The sequence below is a fragment of the Gopherus flavomarginatus genome, chromosome 1 (assembly GCF_025201925.1).
Source record: "Gopherus flavomarginatus isolate rGopFla2 chromosome 1, rGopFla2.mat.asm, whole genome shotgun sequence".
NCBI classification, from domain to species: domain Eukaryota; kingdom Metazoa; phylum Chordata; order Testudines; family Testudinidae; genus Gopherus; species Gopherus flavomarginatus.
Genome location: NC_066617.1, coordinates 329,335,238 through 329,359,236, shown reverse-complemented (window position 1 = coordinate 329,359,236; position 23,999 = coordinate 329,335,238). Strand labels below are relative to the sequence as shown.

The 23,999-nt window shown below is 39.4% G+C and overlaps 1 protein-coding gene across 4 annotated transcripts; it reads right to left on the bottom strand.

The window, feature by feature from the left end:
* Nucleotides 1–2,903: 2,903 nt before the first annotated feature.
* Nucleotides 2,904–12,517, bottom strand: AMER2 (APC membrane recruitment protein 2). 4 transcript variants are annotated; one of them, XR_007772194.1, is made up of 2 exons: nt 10,037–12,517; nt 2,904–3,483 (listed from the first exon to the last, which is right to left on the bottom strand). XR_007772194.1 is itself a non-coding variant. In XM_050937243.1 (2 exons), exons 1-2 carry the CDS (start codon nt 12,425–12,427, stop codon nt 10,538–10,540), a joined length of 1,716 nt encoding a protein of 571 aa, XP_050793200.1. In that variant the 5' UTR covers nt 12,428–12,517; the 3' UTR covers nt 4,054–10,537. The 4 variants fall into 4 exon arrangements, 1 of the variants encoding a protein (XP_050793200.1); XR_007772192.1 differs by lacking the exon at nt 2,904–3,483 and adding an exon at nt 4,054–8,996; XR_007772193.1 differs by lacking the exon at nt 2,904–3,483 and adding an exon at nt 4,054–7,011.
* Between the last annotated feature and the right edge of the window lie 11,482 nt (nt 12,518–23,999).

Below are 23,999 nucleotides of genomic sequence, written 5' to 3'. Positions count from 1 at the left end.
TAAGGGGCTAAAAATAGCAGTGTAGATGTTCCCGCTTGGGCCAGAGCCCAGGCTCTGAGATCCAGAGAGGGTTTATTAGGGGCTGAAAATGTTCTCTTCTGTCATTTACCTGCCACATTTGCAGAATGGATGCAGCAATCAGCTTCCACAGATACTTTGGAAAGGGTCACATTCACACTTTCAGGCCACCTTCCCTTCCTGCAGGTACCTTGGGGTTCTATTTTCCAGTATCATGATCCACCAGAATCTTAGAGATGCATTGGCTTGGGGTTTTCTTCATTTGTTTTAAAGGGGAAGGTAACTATTAGCTCAACAATAAACACTCGCCCCATATTACTTTCGAATTTACTTTCCATCCAGGACTCCTGGTCCTATTGCTACTTCTTCCCCACAGATTCATTCACAACTGTTCCCCCGGCTATTTAATCTGTTTTGCTGAACACGTTAACTGCTCCATCAACAGTGTGTCTGAGAGAGTCATTCAGCTGAAGTCTTTGTGAAGCAAGGTTGCCCTACTTCGGAGCAAAAGAGAGTGGCAGCTATGCATAGGCACAGGAAAGGTAACCACCAGGCAGTCATCTGCACTGAGCAGCAGTAAGTCTCAGGTAATCTATTTTCTCATTCTTTTTCTCCCAAGTGCGCAGGACAAAAAGAAAGGATGTGGGTAGGTGAGGAGGCATGAGCATGAATATGAGCCCATTGTACAGATAAGGAGCTTAGCTACACATTCACCTCTTAGGCCTTATTATCGCTATCCAATAGGGGAGCAGCACTCTCATGAATGCAGGATCAAGTTAACTTGTGCTTCCTATTCTGCTCATCATTTTTACACTGAGCCTTTTATATGCAACTCTTCACATGCTTGTTGTGCAAGAAGAAGGTCTTAGTATGAATTGAAAATCACTAGGTGATGGTTAATCAGGTGAACATGAGCTTCCCGTGCAACAATGTGGCCAAAAGGGCGTATGCGATCCTTGGATGCATAAAGAGGGGAATCTCAAGTAGGAGCAGAGAGGTTATTTTACCTCTGAATTTGGCAGTGGTGTGGCTGCTGCCAGAATACTGTGTCCAGCTCTAGCATTCACAGTTCAAGAAGAACATTTATAAATTGCAGAGGGTTCAGAGAAGAGCCATGAGACTTATTAAAGAATTAGACAACCTGCCTTATAGTGATAGACTCCAAGAGCTTGACCCATTTAGCTTACCTAATAAAAGGTTAAGGGGTGACTTGATTACTGTCAATAAGTACCTACAAGGGGAACAAATATTTAATAATGGGCTCTTCAATCTATCAGAGAAAGGTGTAACACAATCCAGGGGCTGGAAGTTGAAACTAGACAAATTCCAACTGGAAAGAGTCATAATTTTTTAACAGTGAGAGTAATTATCCATTGGAACAGCTTACCAAAGGTCAGCTTACCATTTTTAAATCAGGATTGGATATTTTCTTAAAGATCTGACTAGATAATCACAATGTTCCCTTCTGGCCTTGGAGTCTATGAATCTATGTATCACACCAGGCTATCTGCCCTGATGGGTTTTAGTCTTTTCTAATTATCCTGTGATTTGTTAATACACTCACTGAAAACTTCAGGAAAGAGCCTGTTCAGGTTCTTATTCTAGTCGGGTCAATATTTCAATGAACAAGCAAGCAAGTTCAGTGGTGCTTGAGGTATGTAAGGAAAGTCCTGTTTAACCCGGTAAAAAGAATAATTGTGACTATTAAAAAATCAGTTTACATTATTGATGCAAAAATAAATTGATCCCCACTCTTTATTTTTCAAATATTGAAGAACAAGTAGTTCTTTCTAAAACAGAGACTACTCATTTATTGAGTCAATGAAGATAAGGTGCCACTTTAAAGAAGTACTAGGCCAGTCTGGAATTTAAGTTTGGGAGAAGAAATCTACAGCTAAAGCTGAATGAATAATGGAGGCTGAACTGAAAAATGAAAATAAAAATAAGAAAAGAAAAGAAATCTGGTTCAAATTTGAACTGAAACTTTTTTTTTATATTTCACCAAATCAAAAAACTCTAAAATAATAATAATAATAATAATAATAATAATAATAAATCTAGTTTTGAATCAACCAAATTTTTCAAGTTGACTTGAAATGAATTTTTTTTTCAAGTTTTTCCATTTTGACTTGGCTGTTTTTCACCCTTTTTTTTTTAACTGGCCCAATTTGAAATCAAAACACTGTCTCAAATTGAAAATTTAAAACAAAACCTTTTCACTTTTTCAGAACAAAATTTTCAAAACGAAAAAGTCAGACTGAACATTTTGACTCTTTAGAAAAAATTTTCAACCAAATTCAGCAAATTCAATCCAAACTGACGAATAATTTTCAGTCCCAAAACCATGCATTTTTTGGCAAAAAACAGTTCATTGAAAAAGTTCTATCCAGCTCTGCTTACCACAAATATTATTATTATTAATAATTATAATATTTTATGAGATTTTTTTAAAGATATCAGTGGAAATTATTTTTGGCCTGCATTTCCACATACCATTTGCAACTCATATGTTGTGGTATCACTAAGATCAGAGAACCAGGAATTGAAATTGACTTGAAATAAAAAGGAAACTGACTGATCTACTTTCATCGTCCAAATAGAGTAAAGGGGACAAAAAATAAACCGATAGAACAAGTGGCCAAAAATTCATTTGCCTTTTAAATTTTTTTTTCAAGTTTTAAGCAATTTTTTTGAAAAGTTAGTTTCATCAAAGTTGTGTTTAGTAACATACGTAAAGGCATTTCTATGTTAGAAATAAATATTTTTATCATGAGTATGTCATTTTCAGTTATCCTGGGGACTACCCATGTCTTGTTTTCAAAAGCATAGTATTTTCCAACTCACTAAATATATCACTGCTATCAGTAATTGGGACAACAATAATGAAAAGTAACAACTGAATTTATTAATTGCATTAATCATTACATATAACATGGCAGTGGATATATTTTTCACGTTAAGGTTTTTGAATGAAAGAAGAAAAGTGCAGTTAGTCAGAGTTCCTTACATTCATTAGAAGGGTGACTACCAAAACCACCAACATTCACAATGGTACATAAGCAAACACCAGAATCAGTGCCAACACATATACAGAGTACCCAAAATAAATATTCACAAGATTAAAAATATAAACACTGATTAATCTATCCCATTAAACTGTCGGGGAAAAAACCCACCTATTGCTATTTGTTATATTTTAAATAAGTTCTTTAACAGTAGATGTATTTTTCAAAGTTTGTTTAAGCGGAAGGGGTGTCTTAACAATCTATAAAAATACCACCTAGAAAGCTTCTAAGCTTTTACTGTCTCTGCTCTGACAAAGTTGGTGAATGCGAGTTTACCAGATTCTCAGAAAACTGATCAATTAGATGAAATGTGGAGTTTTGGTTTTTCTTGCTCATCATCTTGAACAGGCAATGCGTTATTTCACTGGAGATGGCTCAGCACAAATACTAATGGGAAAACCTGCAGTTAAAAATGATGCTAGGTATAACGTCTCTCGTTTAAAAAAAAAATCAGAATTTTATAACAGTTAAATCTGTCCTATTAAGCATGTAAGAAACAACTTTTCAGTGTCAGTTTTGTCAGATGCAGTGCTGAATACTCTCACCCACTTCTTCCCCCAAGTCCCACTACTGATATATAAATCGAGACTGGCTGTGATGAAAGATTAACACCATCCCATATTATTACAATTTTATTAGATTTATTTTTCTTCCCACTAATTTGTTGATTTCCTTTTTAATTTATAATCGAAAAAAATTCTAGCATTGTATCAGTACTTTCTCTGGGGGCTTTTTTGTCATCAGCAGTATAACTTATATTCCATAGTTTAAGAAAGCTGCAAGCTTCAAGACTAGCAGAGCTTTTAAGTAAGATTCTGATGATGGATATAACAGCGCAGAACTGGAGTGCCAGATTCGGATACCCTTACTCATACTGAGTAGCACCATAACTCCACAAACTGTTTCATTGACTTCAGTGAGACTACTTATGGAATGAGGTGTTATTTAGTGGGAGCAAGGGTACTCACTGGAGTTACTCTGATTTTACACTGGTTTAAATGAGAGTCTAATTTCACTATTCCTCTTGAAAAGTAGAGTGAAACTGTTTACACTGCAATGCCAGAACAATGTCATATACCTGAGTTTGTCAGCTGCATTATAATTTTGATTTGATGTATCTATGACCTTTTACATGTATGTACATAGCAACTTCACTTCTGCAACTCTTGGGCCATATTGTTCCATCCACTTTTAAGCAGAGGACCACACCAAAATCACTGATATAGCCCCTTTGTTTTAATACAATTTTTTAAAATTAGGGTTGAAATGCAGGAGAAAGTCTTTGAGCAGTACTGGATCTGTGGAAGTAGATGTGCTAAAGCTACATGTTAAATGGAAGTGTCACATCCTGCTCACCTTACTGACCCAAACAGTTCCATTCCCTTTACAAGACAGCTAAAAATATACTACTGTTAACACTGGCTTCAGTAGATCTATTGTACTTCCATAAACAAGTTGAGCAGGATTTGGCTCATAGTTTGGGTGAATATATTGTCACTAATTGTAGTGCCTGTACAATGAGCCAACTCATGCTCCTCAATCCACATATGGAGGGAAGCTTCCACGTGTGGCACTCTTTCCTTTCACAAGGAAGGGAAGTTCAGCCACAACTGCTGCATCATGCCCCCCAGCTCCAGACCATACTGGAAAGTGGTGGAGTAGGCTGAGGGAGGAGTGGGCAGGGGACAGGGGCATGGGAGATGCACATCGTCCAGCCTCCTCTCCCACAGAAATTAAACAGAAAAGAAAATGTGTGAGTCCCAGGAGCAGCCAAGAGAGGAAAAGCTAAGATACTAATGAGACAAGGGGGCCCTCCCTGGGGCCAGAGCTGGTTCACAGAGCATCTGGGCAGAAGTTCATGGCCTCTCTTGGATCCCCCAAGATCTGCCCATTTTGAGAGTGAGCCCCACAGCCTCTTCCACAAAGGATATGCCTCTCCCTTGTGATCGGATCATTTTTGGGGGGGGGAGGCATCCTCCACAAGTAAATCATCTTTGTGATTTCCTCCCTCCTGCACGGTGTCCCATGGGCAGGGATTATCTGGGCCTTTGCATTTACTGTCATTAGCAGAGAAATGGTATCAGACTTGTAGCTCTTTCATTCTAAGGTCAGATTTAATTCAAAGCAGATACAACCGATTTTCTTTTATGGGCACATTATACTCAAAGACATGATGTGTCTGCATAGAAAAACCAGTTGAAATATTTTGATGCTGAAATGGTGATCATTTTAACATAGCATAGTCCGAAGTAATAAAAATCTGTTTAGGTCCTTACAAACCAAAACCAACATCTTGTTTTTGCTAAAAACAGATTTTACTGAAACTGCAATTAGAGTTAAAAGGAAAAACATACTGGTTAACAGATTACAAAACACAGGCAGTGACACAACAGACAGCACACAGGATTTACTGCACTTGAATGGATCTGGTCCCATGTCTGCCATCACAAGTTAAATTAAGGATGGCAATGATTGTATTAGCTGAAATTTGGACATGCTGAGCATTGGAGTCAAGCCCTGGAGTGTCAAGATGGAAAAACAATGAAAAGATGTGTTTTGCATTTAGAAGAGGGGAAATATTAACATACCAATATAGACGATTGCATGGCTGGCTGTATGATCTTAAAATGTTCACCTTTAAACAGAAATGAAGTGCACATTTAGGGAGCACTTACTATTAAATGTTGTACTATTCTGCATGGGCAAATGGGTTATGTCAGCAGAATGAAAAATTATAAGAAAAATTGCAGCAACTGTCATGTATAATCTCTGCCAAGACTTAGTTCTGCAGCACCCTTCCGCTGGTATTACTTTGTTTTTCCAGGAATTGCAAAGAAGCAGTAGCATTTTGTATCAATGGCCATGAAAATAAATTCCCAGGCCACTTTGCTTAAAATCCTATACTGTTTGCTGTTACATAACCATTTGCCTTATAAGTAGTTATTGTTGCAGTGAACTGACTCCTTCATACCATTAACACAATGAAAAGCCTTTTCAAAAAGCAGTCTATTACAGCAGGCGAAAAAGCTTCAGAGTGAGGCCAGATAGCAAAATCAATGGCTCCCGCTGAGGAGCAAGCTCTGGCAGTACCATAAATTTTAGAACCAACTAGAGTTTTGCTTTGCTAAGCAAAAGGTTGGTAATTTGGCTCATCTGTACTTTAAGCACTTTCCTGAAAATGCCATCTCAATCAGACATTTTTTTTGAAGACTTTGGTGTAATATTATTTTAGCCTAGATAAATAATTTAGTGAGATTCATTAAAAAATAATCAGGGAATGCATTTCCATAGGATATGTTTACCTACAGAATTCTTCAAATTAGGTCGTCAATAATCCTAAATGGTGGCATGGATGTTCATAGGGGATGAAGATGATGATGATATATGGAGTAACAGTGAACATGGATTCACCTTATTAGTAGGTGTGTAGTCTCCTCTTAAATTTGTTGCATGTGTTCAAATCCTATTACTGTCAATGTCTCAGTTGCAGACCACACCTATAGCACAGCAAACTTTACTTCTATTGTGACAAAATGAGTCCACAAAAGACATCATATCATGCTACTAAAAGAAGATCCTGTGTGCTGATATTTAGCAAAGAAACACATACAACTGAGGATACCATAGGTAACTATAAAATGTTATGCAATATATAGAAATATCCTAGGGACATATAAAATTTACCAGTAGTGACCTGAAAGTGCAAAGAGTATATATACTAAATGCCAAGACCTGATCTATTAAACTCTTTATGTGTTATGTACAGGGTCATACCTATACAGCATCATCCCAAGCACAACTCTAAACAAAGTGTTCTTTAAGGAATAAGAACCATAATAGAACATTCAAACAATGTAGAAGAATGATATCTTTGGGATCTGGAAGATCATTTCTACCTTGATATCTACCAAGGCCATGAAAACGTTTGCTTAAACACAATAATGTCATAAATTAGAATGCAAATCACTACAGAATGCTTCCAAGACTATTACCTCTTTATGTTTCAACCCATTAAATCCAGCAAGTCATCAATTTTTCAGTCATTAAGCATATCGGTGTACCTTATATGTGATTTAAAGGAATTAAATGTACATTTAAAGAAAGCCTTTTAAACTGCCTTTTAGTGCTTTGTTTAAGCCTTGTGTGAAGTTATAAGATACAAATATATTTCTATTATAATAAAAATAAGTCCTGGTAACTACTACATTTCAGATTATTAATTTTTGAAATAAAAAACATAATTGGTTTTGAATTTTGTAAATAAAAATTTAGAGCTAATGTAAGTGTTAACTTGTATTTAAGTTTCTTTACTCCCACACAATCACTGATCTCAATCGTGAATCAATGCCACTGTGTTATTATGGTACAATAATACTGACACCCTACTACAAGTTACTTTCCCATTCTCCTTTTAAGGATATGATTGTCCTTTGTACATCACAAGCAGCCACATGAATCATTAACAGGTTTGCACAACCTACTTACATTAGGTATAGGGCATAAAGCTTGAGAAAGCGATTAGTACCTAGTCTCTGTAGGAAAAAAAGAAGCTAGGAAGGTACCCCTCCCACCCTGAGCACTCTTCCCACATGAAAGCTTCAGACCTCCTTGCCAGAGAGTAGCTGTTTAGATTGTATTTGCCAGCCAGCACTCAGCAAGAGGAGTAAAATAAAGGATGGAAATGAAATACAGAGAGAAAATGAAGGAAAGGCAAAATATTTTAATGGTGGTTATTGTTAGTTATAAGTGTGAGGGGACTAATCTAAAATTATTCTACTGTTTCTTGCTATATACAGGCCACAATGCAAACAAAATGCATATGAAGAAAAATTGCCACAAACAAGTACTGTATAGGTGGTAGGTTATTTCTCCTAGTGTTTTAAATGATGTACAGCTGCTACTATCCACTCTTCTCGCTTTAAAGTATGTCGCAAGCTCATAACATCCTCTCTCCATCTCAAACTTTCAGTTCCCTATACAACCTTTCTGTACAATTTGTCCTTAAAACAAAATGGGCAAACATGATTTTTCTGTATAATCATCATGCAAAGAACAACATGATCCTTATAGTCAGATGGGGGAAAAAACAGAATGACTGTTACTTTTATGACCAGGATTAAAATTCCATGCTCTGTACATTCATCCTTTTGAGAACTTTAGCTTCTAAAAATACAAACAGAGTCAGGTCAAATGCAAATCCCTTCCTCAGACAAAGAAAGTAATCACCAACTTGTTTTGAGATAGATTTACTGTATGTCCCCTCAGTCTGTGCATAGGAATGTACGTGCCTGGTAGTATTTGCATGAGAGTGTGTATGTATGAGTGTGCATGTTCATTTGTGTGCCTGTACAGTATATGTATGATTATCCATGCATATGTACAACCTGTGTGTGTGAGTGGATGTGGCTATAGCCATACATATATATATTATGAAGAAATTACATAAAAAATAAACTTCTTTGAAGTATATTGAGGTTGTGACACAAACCAATAAAGCCAGGAAATTGAATGGAAAGGATAACTTTTCCTCCTGGACACCCACCATTGAGGTTACACAAATTAGTATTAGGTAAAGTGACCATTTCAAAGCTAGATCTCAGTTTTACCCTTATTAGCTAAATGGGCAACACCCAGAGATACCAATGGGAGCTGCACTCATGTAAAGGGAAGAACAATTGGGCTCTTAATACTGTATTTCCTAGCTTTTCACCGTTCAAGTTACAACCTTAATATTCTTTAAATTTATATTTTGTTTATCTCATTTTCTTTTTTATTAAAAGGAGAAGAAAAAGCAAACTGTCATGTAAGATTCACTTACATAAATTTAGGATTCTCTTCACAATATTTTTATAATTCTTTTTTAAATGTGTATTTCCAGATTCATTGAAACATCATCTTCATAGCACTTGCACTCTTGAATAAATACAGATTTTAAAATATTTTGCAAATGCATAGTATTTACCCATTTGACTTTAATGACCTTTGGAGCTGTTTCAGAATATCGTGAAAATATGTCTTTAGGCACATCATAAAATTCTATGAAATTTCTTTGAAATGTTGTCAATGCCCATGTACAGTAGCCACTTTTCAAAAAAAAAAAATCTCAGCCATTAACAATTTTTTCATAGCACCCAGGTTGTCTGGCTATTTCCTGGATCACTAACCTGCCATGTCTCTTTTCTTTCGTTAAATAAAATCACTTGGAAGTTATTAAGACTGAAACTGAAAGTCCAAAACTTTCTTTAAACAGCCAAAACTCATTTTATATATTTTAAAAAATAATAATTTAAAAATGTATCTCTATCCTAGGTTTTTCTCAGTCAGGTTTGAGCACAGCACAGATTTGTATAAACCCCTGAAAATAGAGGTTTGCAATGGCAATGCTGTCAGAACCTTGGCTCTGGCACGATGAATGTGTCACTCTAATAAAATTAGCATAATAAACTTGTTATTCTGGGGAAGCAAGAGCCCATATAAAACAGAGTTTTGCTCTAGTTTAAGGTACGGTACTTAAAAGAAGTTCCATAATTTTAGAATTGTAAAATTAGCTATAAAAACTAACTTTTGCTTAAACTCTAGATAATACAGACAGACATTTTTATATTAAAAAATTGTAGCATTGAGTAAAACTGTTAAAATATGCATCTATCTACACATGAAGAGTAATTTATTGTATAAATGTGAAAGTTGTGTATATACTGGCTTTTAGTAAAATGATTCCCTGAACCTGATTTTTATGCATCAGACAAATATTGAAGTAAACATCTGAACGTTGCCAGATGTTTCTGTTATCCATTTATATTGTAACAGATCCAAAACAAAACAGACAAACAAACAAAAATATCTGTTCTAGTTATAGAAATCCACCTAACTCATTAATTAGCTACTGGACACAAATAAGTTGAGTCTGCTGCTGACCAGCATTGCTGTATGTACATCAGATAAATAACTACCTGTTGGGTTGTTTGTTTTTTCTTGGCATTTTTCCACATAAAATTGTAGAGCAGACATCATTTTTCAATTTAAGCAAAAACAAAAAACCAAAAACCAGTAAAAGCTAACTGTATTGGAGAATTCCTATTGTTCATCTCTTTCTGTATTTCTGTCCCCCTGAAGAACTCATGGCACTAATTTGCATTAGGGGAGATGCTCATTTTACGTTCATTATCAAAGTCCAGCTTCCACAAAGGCATTTAAAAGTGACCTCCTAAGTGTTTAGTGCTTCAGAAAAAAAGACACAAATTTTAAAAAGTGCTTGAAAACAATTTGACTATTTTTGTATTTTTATATACTGTATATCAAGAAGAGATTCAGAAGTGCTGGCCCCCAGAATACACTTAAGGGGCCCTTTTAGGTGCCTTTCTTTAGGTGCTGCAAACATTTATTAGTGTTTTCCTATAAAGACTTTCCCACCTCTAATTCACTGTCCATCTTTGTCTCCAGATCTTGTTCAACTACTTTTTGGCATTGTCCTGGAATGTGGTGGCTTTAACCATCATTCCCGCTAAACCCCTATTACTGACCCGGCGTACAAGTACTTTAGAAACAGGGATTTTTGTTCTGGGAATCTCACTTTTGGTTGGGTGATGGTGTGCAATATGATGGCTGTTACTGGCATCTGTTCCGTGGCTGGTGGGAAGCGATGTAAGATGTTTAATGCTGATAGGTATCTTGGAGTCCTTGACTGAACCTACAGGTGTTTTAAGTGAGCATGTGGTTGTTACTGGAGACACAGGTTTGGAGCGTGATACACAGGTGACTTCTTCATCAGAAGGCACCCCTGTGATGTTTTCATCTGTATCAGCATAAAGATCATAGAGGGCATCACCACTGTAGCTGTCCCTGGGGATGCTCTCTTTCTGGACAGTATTGCTGCTATCTTCCTCAGGACCAGGAGTAGTGGAGTCCCAGTAGCCCTCATCACTGTTTGGGATGCCTTCTGGCTGCTCATATTCCCTGTTCTTCTGATCCTCTTTGTGGTTGAGATGAATTGGAATCTGGCTGAGACCAATGCGTTTCACCATTGAACCATCCTGTGCCCCCTCGACACACTTGCTCTCTTTTTTGATCTCAGGTGGTTTTGTCCCTCCTCCTTCTTCTCCCTGGGTCTCTTGGACTTGCTCCTCTGTTTGTGATAACATATCCCAGAACTCCTGAAGGTAGGTGTCATCCACTTGGTCTGGGCTTGCCATCTCCTCTCCTCCTCCCTGGTAGGCCACCATGTTTGGGTTCTTTTTAGAAGTGCCTGGCTTGCTGGCCCCTGGGGTGCTCTTCTCACAGCTGCCACTGCTGCTGCCCACTTCATCCTCCTGGTCTGCAATAATATCTCCACAGCCTGTAAGAGAGTCAAAGCTTTTCAGTGAAGTCACGTCAGCAAACATCAAACAAATACGATCTATCGACTGCTCTGAGGGTGGATCAATAGAGGAAGGGTCAGGGGCTGCTGCCATCTCTTGACCACTAAGACATTCAGGTTCAACAAGGGAAATAGTCTTTATTGGAATGTCACCTGTTATGGCCGTATCCTTCGCAGTCCCAACCTCTTCCACACACGGATCTGGCAGCTCAGGGCGGTTCTCCTCATGTTGGTTTCCAGCGGCAGCAGGATTCTCTCGTTGTATGCTTTTGTTGTTCTGCATTTCCCCACCATCTCTAACTTCAGGGTCCTCTGCCTTGGCGTGCACATCTCTGCTGTGTTTATCACTAGACAATTCAATGTTAATTTCTTCTGTGGTATATTGAGGCTCAGACAAAGGTTTTGGTGCCTCTTCTTTGATGCATTCCAAGCTGGCAGTCAAAGAACCTGACATAATAAGGCTGGACTGAATTTCTGATGTTTCCCCCCTTTCCTCCTTGCCATTTTTATCCTTTTTATGCCACCGCATACTGCTGAAGATCCCTTTCAGTCCTTTCTTTTGTCTGCTGCCTGCCCTCTGATCTGCATTCTCTCCCTTGCCATTTTCTGATTTACCATTCTTCTTCAACAGAGAGAAGAAACTGTGTGACTTAGCCACGGAGCTGTTTGATGAAACATTGAGGCTGGCTACAGCCCTGGTGTTTATATCCCTGTTCAGTTGATCAACACCACCACCACCTCCGCTGCTCGATTCTTCCTTCTTGCTGCTTTCCAGCACAACATCAGCTAATCCATCGTGAGTCTTGCTCCTCACCATCCCAGCTTTACTCGAGCCTTTCCCATCCCCGCCTTTGTTTTTCACCCCAAATATGCTCGGCATAGTGCCCCCAGATTTCCTCCTCTTAAATAATTTGAAAGCAGTTTTATTAATCTTCCCGGATGGCGGCTCAACTGCCGGAGTCTCAGCACAATCACAATGCAAGTCCATGTCTGCTGCCTGCCGTGTCCCTGATCCTGCCTCCTTCCCCTCCTGCAGACCCCCACAGATGCCTGATACTGATTTCCCTCACTGACAGCCTCTCTGCCACTGCTGCCTCCTGCTCATCTCCATGGCAACCCAGAGAGGGATAAGCAGCTTTCCTCAGTCATGGGCCTGCGCCAGGCCACTGTCATCCATTCTAAATCAACCTGAGCTGCAACAGCAACACCAATAGAGTTTGCTCCTCACCCCTCCCTAAAAGAGCTTACATAACTTAACCCATTTCGTGCTGCTGCTGTTCACTATCATGTGTGCAGTGCATGGTTTATTTTGGATGAAAACAGTTTGTGCTATTTACACATTCCGCAATGGCATTTTGGATCCTGAAATTCAGGCTCAGCTCTCTCAGTGCAGCACTGCACTGCCCCAAGACTGATAATAATAATCAATAGTAATAATGCACATAGCACATTTCATCCCACTATACACACAGCATCATTTTATACCACTGCACATACTGCACAGTAGAAACACTCCCCGGCTTTCAGACTTTCTTTGTCATTCTTAAGCCCATTTCTAAATATCTCTCTCTTCCACTTTGTAAGGCTGCTATTTTCTCTCTTCCACACAATATTTTGTTCTCACAGACACACAGATGCCACAGTGAAGGCTCAGATACCATGATTATGACAAGCATGGTATTAAATGCCTAGATAGAGAGGCCCATCCATCCACTGTTGACTTGTTTATTTTTGCGGTCAATTATTGCTATGTTTTGCACTGGCTCTGTCATCTTTGCTGAGCACCTTGGAGCAAAGATGTTATGTAAGCAAATAAAATGCAACACAAGAACATACAGTACCACATTTAAGGTGCATGGGGGCAACCAACTGATGTAACCACCTGTACAGCAGGCAGGGCTTGTGGAAAATTTGGACCCAGGTCTTAATAATTCAGACTGAGTTTAGCACATGATGGCTTTGTTTACCAGTATGAATGTAAAAGAGGCATGCAATATGCTTACCCCTAGAGACCATCACAATGAAATTAGAATGGTAGTTCAAACCTATTCTTCTAGGGCCAGAGCCTGGTGTAAACCCTCACATCTCTGTTGATTTAAATTAAGCTACAATAATTTACACCCTCTGGTCCCTGGTATTTAGAAAACTTTATTCTGGACTTCATTAGGACCAAGATTTGACTCTGTTACAGCATCTTTCATTCTTTGCATTCAGCTATTAAGTTCTTTCTTCTGAATATTTACCCAGCGAATTTAACTTTTTTTTTTCTGTTCATGAATTATCCAATTTGCTTTCATTATCCCTAATAGTTCAATGAACAGGTTACATCAACATATACATTTTCTCTCCTCCTTTTATTAACAGACAAAGGTTAAAACAAAATAAACAAAGTCCATGACTGTGACTGGAAGGAAAAGAGAGTGAAATACACCTTACTGTGTATACTTTATAAACATTCCTGGCACAAGCTATGGAGTAGGAGGACATATAAGAAATTAGAGAGAGAGAGATGGGTGACTCACCAACTGTTCCCTTTGACTGTTTCTTCAACTATTCATTAATCAAGGTATGTGACTGGTCACTTAAGTCACCTGGTATTATTTCTGCTCTCGAAGTGGATGACTGAAACTTTATAAACAAGGAGGAGAGGAAAATATCAGATGTTTACATAAAACTACAGATATTTACACATGGAACAATCATTTCTTGACAGTTCGAGCAAACAAAAAAGATTCACATGTTTAAAAAAAATGAACAAAACAGCTCACAAATATGGTTGGATGGGGTGGGTGAATTTGAACAAACTCAGTGTTTTGTAGCATTTCCCCAACTCTACTAACAAGAAGTAAGAACTCAGCTGAACAAGGGTTGCACAGATGTAAATGGTAGCAGGTTTTATTGCTTAACAGCCCCATGAAGTAGGTAAGTTATTGTCCCCTCTTTTTTTTTTTATTATTATTCATGTATCTGTACTATGTGCTGCCATTGGCAAGGGGTCCAGCAGAGCAGCATGAAAGGGTGGCCAGCTAGGCAAATGGTTCCTGCCTCTGCTGATGCAGTAAGGATCCAGGATTTCTAAAATATGTGGTGTTGAGGGCCAAGGCCCTTTGCCAGCTCCATCACTCCTATTCTCCTCCCACTGATGAGGGGCCCCTCAAGACACTATCAGAAGAATCTCTTGGAGTTTCCTGCCCCTTTGGTCCCAATCTCATAGATGATTTCTCTGGGAGCAGGTAATATGGCCTTGTATTTGCAAACTGTAGAAAAGATATGGAATCACTTATATGAGGAATGCAAACTGAGTTCCAAGAATATCCAGATATGTTTCTGAAAGTGAGCAAATAAGTAGATATGGTGAAAGAGCAGAAGAATGGAATTGGGATAAACTGAAAGAGGGCAGAGGCTTTTTGACTCCAGTGGACTTTTCAGTTGCTCCATATTTTTACATCCTAAGAAGCCTACACAAAGCCTATGAAAGAACTAAGTATTAGTATTATTCCCGTGGACTTAAAACCCACTTTATGAGTCTCTTTATGACTTCCTCACTCATAGGCTTAAAATGAAAGTTTGTCCCTGACTGTGAGACCCATATAGCTCTCTGCTGGCATGAGAAAGAAAAATCTCTGATAGACATCTTTTACAGAGAAAACAAATCAGAAGTTAGGTTTAAAAATTATTGTAAGAAATCTCTAATCACCTTGGAATTTGAGAGCTTTCAAAGTGCTGCAAAGAATGGCCACTCAGTTCAAATGCAAGGATAAAACTCAGATCCAGGGCCTCCAAATACATAGGCTCCAACTGGGTTAGCCAAAGGAGAATTTTTAAGAGCCATTAACAGCAGCAGATCAAGTATAGTCAAGCTTATTATAATAAAAGAATAATAATAAGACAAGCAGAATTTGTCCTCAGTATTTAGCCAGTCATTACTCTAGGCAAACTTTCACTGGCTGCACTGGGAATTTGCATTACTTAGGACGTATTCAATTAATATTGAATAAGAAGCTCAGGATTTAGCCTATAGAAATTAGTGATGGAAATGACTGCTAGTAAGTCATCTATTCTATTCTTTTGGCAGAGACTTCTAGGTTCCGTGAGCTTTTCTTTCTATATCTGGCCTGAGCTTTATATTAGAGCAGAGAATACAGCACAATATGACAGAAGTGTCTGTAAAGCCCACTGGGTGAGCAGGAATTTTTCATTTCATACATCATTTATAAATAGCTGTAGTGAATCCACAAAGTCAGCAGCATACCTCTCAACTTTCCCTTATTACCAAGAATGTGCATAGTTTCAAACCAAGCTGTACCCCCTTTCTGCTCAAATCGGGTGTTGTCTTGCTTTTTCTGTGGTAAATTTTTTGCAGCCCTGATTCTGTTCTCATTTACATCAGCGTAAATCTGGGACAAATCCACTGAGTTCAGTGGAGTGTCATCTCCCCCCACCCCTGCAAAAAAAAAAAAAACAACTAAAAACTGATGCCAGAAGCAGATCCTGCATTTCCAGAATAAAACAGTGAATCTCAGGTTGCAGAACATGTTGTATATGTCAGAGAAGTGAATCTCACATCATATGAACATTTTCCTACATTATGATTTTTCCTGTGCCTGGACATTTGAGGACTTTGGCCAGCATTGTGCCCTGCATTAGGATCCTGGTAGGTTGAGTGGTATGGTCTGCAGACTTTTTAAAAGTTATAAAGCATAAGCATGAAATAATCAGGGATTTAAGATCCAATACAATGAAGTCCAGGGCAATAATAACAGGTTCACAAAGGAAAACATGTTCATTATTTGAAAGGCTGGATCAAATCCTGTGTACTCCCCCTACATGCAGTCAGACGTGCTACTGGACAGATGAGAGACTTCAAAACACTAGGGGATTTGAGGGGCAAGAGGAGAGCATTGGGTAGATCAGAAGGATAAGGCCAGACCAGGAGATGCCCAGGATTTTGCCAGGATCTCAAGATCTGCTCAGGGAGTCACTGACATGGCAGCTGAGGCCATGGCCTAGTCAGGAAGAGGAATCAGGGGATGAAGGGCCGTCTGTACCATGTATGCAGTGGTAAACTTCATGACTCTTATGACTGTAATATGTACCAGTGGGGCTGATTTTGCAGGTGAGGGGGATGAGGGAAGAGTTTCCTGGGTTCTAATATATGCCACCACTAGCACTATTCAAAGTGCACATGCAGCCTCACAGAAAGATGGAAGCGTCCCTCTCCCGCTCGGCTCCACCAGTTCCCCTCTTCTCTACAGCTGCAGAAGCTGTTGAGACCCTCCCTGGACCACCAGGTTTGTTCCTCCACCCCCATAATTCCTCAGATTTGGCATCCCCCTCTGCAAAATCAGCTGCACAGTCTGTTCATTCCTCCCAGCAACAATAAAAGTTGCCCAGCTCAGTCTGTGCAGCAGTTGGTTGAACCATGCCAGGTGGCCAGACTTAAAATGGTGGACAAGCAGGGGAAAATGTTTTTAAAGGCAGTCAAAACTATATCAAATAAAAAATAAGAAATGACATATTGGGCATTACAGCCACTGATGTACATTACACTGTCAGTCTGTTCATTGCACCATCATTAGCAACATGCTTTCATCTACCTCCAATCACCATTTCATTCTAGCTTTTATTTAATACATGAAAATCTGTCACTGGCATACTTTTATAGCAATGTAATGTATAAATAACACAGGCTATGAAAGTTAGGGGATAATAAAAACATGTCCTTCCTGTCTGCTGAGAGACAACAAATTATTATTATGTATTTGTTTATTTGATCTGTGCTCTACTGTGACGGGTACTGTACAAACATATAGTAATGAGCAGTCTCTTCCCCAGAAATCTTATAATCTAAATGAACAAGACAGACAAAGTGGGAGGGGGCATAAAAAGAGGTGAAATGACTTGCCCAAGGTCACAGGGCAGGAAAGTGACTGATCTGGGACTAGACCTCAGATCTATTATATGTAAACCCACAAGTGAAGATATCAATTAATCCAGGGTAGCCAGCTACAGAACAATCTCCTCTTTGGTGAGTGGTGCTCTCTTCATGAGGCTCTGTTTGGCATGCAGATAGCTCACCATAAAGGTAAAGAAAAGTCTCCCTCCTCCTTCTGAACTTATGGACCCACTGCTTCTCATCCCAGGTCTCAAGAATGATTCATTCCCACCATTCTTGGATGGTTAGAAACCAAAAGCAGCACTCCATCTGCTGAATACCATATTAAAGCACTGAGCTAGCTCTCCAGTGGCGAGGTATGTGCCATCATTGCAGCAATAATTCCATTAAATGCTCATCCCAGTATTTGGTTCTCTGCTCTATCCAGCACGAGCCTATGCAAGAGCTGAGCATTCATCTTGGACTTCTTTTTTAGAAAAGAACTTGGAAATTATGGGAACCAGCAACTTATGGGACTTTGGCCTCTTCTCAGAGAATTCCCCAGTGCACCTGGAAGAATTTTCTAAATCTCCCAGGAACCACTGCTTCGGAGACATGTATCAGAAACAGTGGAATAGATAATAAGGGGGCAGAGCAACTGCAGCACCATTCTACAGTACAAATGTGATGAGACACAAAATTGCACCCAAACCCGCACTGCAAGACTGGTGACACTAAACCACTGGCCCTACGCTGGTGCTAATCAAAATGTTAGATTACCAATGATTCAGTTATCTGAACTGACCTAGCACTGAATGCAGTATATTAGACTAAAAACACATTCTAAAACCTTCCTGAGTAAGCCTTATAGTATCACTGAAATCCAAACCCTGCAAACTCTTGCTCATATAAATAGTGTCTTTGGAACCATTGGGTTTACTCATGAAGCCCCTTCTCTGAGGTATGGCTTAAGCCTCCTTCTTGTTCTCTCCCAGGTGCTTGCTATCACCAATATTTGGAGAGGCTTCTCCCCTATGCTCATATGGGCCAGGTCCTGGGTTCTTTTTTGGCACCTGGTGCCTCCACTCAGACTGATGCCTCACCATGTTACATACACAGGAGTGCTTTCCCTTGAGACGTCAATGACAATTCTACTAGCTAGCAAAGAGAGTAAACAGGGGACAATAAAGTAAATAAAACATTACACAGGGGACAATAAGGTAAATAAAACAAATGCCAGCAAAGGAATTATACCAAAAATGACAGTGTAACAGAGAAGGTGACTTAACTGGAAACAAGAAAATAGGATCTGGGGAAGGAAGGGGTTCAAGTTAACTAATAATTAATAAACACATAAATAAGCCAATTCTCCATCTCCTAACACTCACAAACTTCTCCATGCAGACGCGCCTCCCTGACACCTCCCCAAGTCAAATGGCATGGCCAAGATAGTGTGTCCTGAGATGGAGTGTTGCAGCACTGTGGTGTTGGCTGGCTTCAACAAAAGCCATATTACTTTATATTCATCCCTGGGCAGGGAAAGGTCCTTTCCCAACTTCAGCTGGGCTCACTGGTTCTGGTCTGGAATCCTTCTGGTCTCAGCTGGATCTCTTTATCCAGAGCCAGGTCAAATTTCTGTCTGCTGGATGCAGCTCACTGCAGTAGTGGGGCTGTCTGATCCATACAGCTAGATCCTACAGTGGTGCAAGAACTCCCTGCGCAGAGGAGGGGTTGAGCAGACTCTGTGAGCTGAACAGTCTCTCTCTCAGCTTCCAAATTGAAACCTGAAACTAAACTCTCTGTGTAGAGTCAGGCTGTCCCACTGCTGGGAGCCCTGCAATCCTGGTCCAGTGGACTGCTCCTTCAGCTCACCCTATGGAGAAGCCTCCTGATTGGCCTCAGTAGGGATTTCTAGTCCTTTCTGTTCCCACTCCTAGCACCAGGTATGCTGGGAAATGAGGTCAAAGGGTTCTAGTGGCCTCTGACTTGTAGTCCTTTTAATAAGGCCCCCTAGAGGCTGTTTGGAGCTCCAGGAGTTGGAAACTCCAAGTGGGGGTTACTCTCACATAAGTAAGAGCTGCACGATCAGGGCATAAACAGACCGTGAGTTTCTTGAACCATGGCAGTTCCTATGTTCCAGTGCCTCTGCTCCCTACCCAAAGAGGCACTACAGAACGAGGCCTGATTCCCCAGTCAGTATCTAACTCCCTTTCTAAGTCTGTACATGATTTTCTTCCAGATGTAAAACCAATGAAAAATTATAAACACAGAGATACAAGGGATCACCAAGGTGACTAAATCTTGTGCAACTAAAGAACTACTAGTGTTTGCCGTACCAGATAAGACCACTCACCCACCAAGTCTGTGATCTTGCCTTCAGCAATGGCTGATATCTCTTGCCTGAATAGAAAACCTGACAATTTGTTATATCCATAGCAGCACTGCAGCTGCTTGAAAATTTTCCAGTGGAACGATTTTCCTTTGGAAAATGGTGATTTGACAAAATCAAACATTCCTCTGGAACATAATAATTCCATTGAAACTTCTGGAGGAAACTAGGTGTGGTTTCCTGCCAGCTCACCCACTGCCTGCCTGCATTGTTCCTCAGTAGTCCACTTGATGGGCTGCTGGGACACAGGAGCATGGGGAGTCCTAACTCCCAAGCACCCCTCCTGGCAAACTGTCATAGAGATGGGACTGGAAATTAAAAACAAAAATCCAGCTCTAATCAGAATCTGAAACCACCTCCTTACTATCCCTCCCCCCATAAAAAAACATATCTGAAACATCTTTAGACTATACACAGAGTATGTTCCTTTAAATATTTATTTGTGTGGACAGAAAAAAAGGGTAATTCTGGATTTTTTTTTCTTCCCAACAGTAATTTGGATCATTGCTTGTCTGAAAGCTAAATACAAATTAAAAAGATGTGCAGTTCACATCGTTACCAAAGGGAGATATTAACTTCTAAAAAATAATACGCTGATACACTGGTCCACTGCATTTAAAAACCTTCTAGATTAATCCTGCTATAGCACGGTTTATGTTATGGTTAGACCCCCTAAGAACTACTGAAGTTCAATCCCAGATTTACTTCCACAGTGATTGCTGGAAATGTGTGGGATTTAATTTCTTCCATCTACTGGATGGAAAAGAGAAATTGCCAAAAAGAACTGTAAATACCATTTTTTAAAATGAATATCCAGTAATTAATCTGGTTCTTTGTATGTTCACAGATCCCAAGAGGTAAAGAAGCCCCTTTGCCTCTAATTGTGCTAGACAGACTTTCCATTTCAAAAATTAATGAAAAGAAAACCCAGGATATGAAATCCCTGCAGACAGCAGAACAATAATCACGCCAGAAGGATGAGTCTTACCCACCGCTTTTGATTAGAAATCCCAACTAATAAGGTAAATAGGAGGCTGGGACCCCAGGGAATATAAGGACCGAATGTCTTTATCAAACAGATCAGAATGCTTTTTGAGGAGGTAGGGCATTTTTACTAGTATAAGTTAAATATTCACATTTGTTTTACAGCTAGCTAGGGGCTGAGTTTCCTCTCACATCAGTTTTAAGCAGTGCATCTCCATTAACTTCAGTGGAATTATTCCTATTAACACTGGTGCAAGTGAGATCAGAATCAGAGCCCTAATTAAAAATCCAATCTTTTTAAATAGAACACCCAGACCGATCAGACCGTGCTTTTTTATTTTTACAAGCAGTGCTTCCCAATTCCTTTGTCAAAAATATTGCTAGAAGAAACTGCTGGGCATAGATAAATCATCCTTTCATGATGGCTGCAAATGAACACCTGGTTAGCCAGGATTTGGGCACTTTCATCCCACTTTCGCCTATCTCCTCCCCCCATGCCCATTTTTATATGCCTTTGCCACTGTAAAGGAAATAGTTTGTGGACATATACTGAACCCAGACAGCTTCCCCAGCGTTGTGGTAATGGTTGTACATACGGAAGCCATCTGACTCAGTAGAGGGTAAGGCAACATGCAGATTCTTTTTAAGCTGCTTTGTAAATATGGCCCAGTGCAGATTCCAGGTTCATTAGAGCGGCAGTAAATCCCCATTACAGGGAGGACACTCAAACTGCAAATATAAATTAGAAGAATTGATTCGAAATATATGTCTGGGGAAACAGGGGAAAAAGACTGTGCCAGTTACACTGAATTACCAATACTAACGATATCGCAGATCTGATTCACCATCTGGGTTTTTCCTCAGGTATGTCCCGAAACTGCAGCCCTGACTAACATCAGTAGTTCTTACTCACACACGTATTATTACTAATGCTAGTAGGATTTCATGTTTAAAGTACCACTCGGCAACCCCAATCAGAGTTGAGTGCAAGATGCTGTATAAAATTCGGCCCCAATCCTGCAAATAAACCTTAGGAACAATTGATTTCAATAGAATTTAATACTAAAAGTGTTTTAGTGTTTGCCAGTTTTAGACCAACATTTTTCATTTTCAATTTCTCTTTTTTTTTACCAAAAAAAAAATCAAAATTTTCCACAGAAATCAAACCTTTTCCAATCATCTCTTATACACAAATTCACATTGTTGTCTCTATCTACATTTGACAGCATTTATTTTAGCTTTGATTTCAGTGGGACAGTGTCTGCTCACATGAGCAAGGGTTTGCAGGACTGGGTCTGTGGTTTTGAGTTAAGCCACCAGCATGGCTTCATGAAGCCTGCCTTTAGTTTTTATCAGTCATTTAAAGCTGTTTGATTTCTTTAGAAATGCTCACATGATTTATTCATTCTAAAATGATTCCTAGATACACACCAGTGAACTCGTTAGCTTGATATAATCATGGGAGACCTGGTATCTTGTAGTGAAGAGCACAACTCATTGCACATCCAGCCATTATCATTGATCTCTGTTTAATATTGATCTCTGATGCCATGCACTTGGTAAAGAGCGCTGTGCAGCAAGTGGTATACACAAAATACCACACTTTTTCTAAGGGCTACCTTTGAAGTATATAAAATCATGAGTGTTGTGGAGAAAGTGAATAAGGAAAAGTTATTTACTTGTACCCATAATATAAGAACTAGGGGCCTCCAAATGAAATTAATGGGCAGGAGGTTTAAAACAAATAAAATGACATTCTTCACACAGTGCACAGTCAACCTGTGGAACTCCTTGCCTGAGGAGGTTGTGAAGGTTAGGATTATAACAGGGTTTAAAAGAGAACTACATAAATTCATGGAGGTTAAGTGCATTAATGGCTACGCTGCTCTACAGCCAAAATGCTTCTGAAATAAATGTAGTCCAACTTTACTAATTCTGGGTCACTGAGAACGAAAATGATGCTTAAAATTGTTGATTGGCTCTAGTTTTCAAGATATGCTATTGGGTCAGTATATACGACCCTTGACTTGGGAATGGCAGAGGATAAGTGAGTTATAAAGGGAAGGGATCTCAATTTAAACCAGAAATGACTAAAATACATCTTTGACTGGATCTATGAATAAATCTATGACTGGGTTTGGACAGTACTTGCTTTTTAGGCAAAACAATGAATGATGCAATCTGAAGCTGGTATTGCATCATACATGATAAGAATTGCATCATGTTATTCCTAGAAGTCATGGATGATGCAATCATAATGAAGCTTGCATCACTCTGTTGAACAAATTGCCCTATATCAGCTCTAGAAATCATACAGTGTCGTGCTTTCTTATTTGTCAGTGTTTGATTTTGCAAAGGGACACATTTCTGTTTAGCCAGAGTGAGCAGAGATGCCTCGTACTTGTGTGAACAGTGCAGACAACTTCTGCTATGTTTGTGGTGAAGTGACTTTTGCATCACAAAAGCGCAGTATAACCACTATGGTTAAGAAAGCCTATCACCTTTATTTTTGCTGCAAAATTGGAGATCAGGACAAGAGGTGGGCCCCACACACATGCCACAAGACTTGTGCAACAAATCTTCGCCAGTGGTTGAACAAGAAAAGGAAATCTATGCCTTTTGCAGTGCCAATAATTTGGAGAGAGCCAACAGATCATACCAGCAATTGTTACTTCTGCATGGTGCCTCCAGTTGGGAAAGGTGTGTCAAAGAAGAAAAGTGGACTGTGCATTATCCAAACATTCCACCAGCTATACGCCCAGTACCCCACGGAGAAGGACTGCCGGTTCCTGATGCACCAGAATCATTCTCACTTGAGTCAGATGAGGAAGAGAAAGAGGATGAAACTTCTGGTCCTGAACCATCAATGTCACAGGACCCACATTTTCTCCCATCCTCCTCCTCTGAACCACACCTCATAACACAAGGTGAACTGAATGACCTTGTCAGGGATTTGGAACTACCCAAGAGTAAGGCAGAGCTATTGGGCTCCAGACTACAGCAGTGGAATCTCCTGGCAGGCTATCAGGGCAAATGGAGCCCATCAATGCTTGCAGACTATTGCTGGAGAGTGACAAGAGATGCTCCATTTAATGAATACAAAAGACAAGCCAAGAAGCGCCGAGTAGACACTGAATAGGACTAAACTATGTATATAATAGTTTTTTGCCTTTTGTTTCATAATAAATTTTATTTATATAACCCTTTTGCTGATTTTTAAAGTGTTACATAAACAGGACAGGTGAAAAGACCTAGGTTTACAATTTATGATTAAAACTCTACTATCTACACAATATACATGGACATAAAATG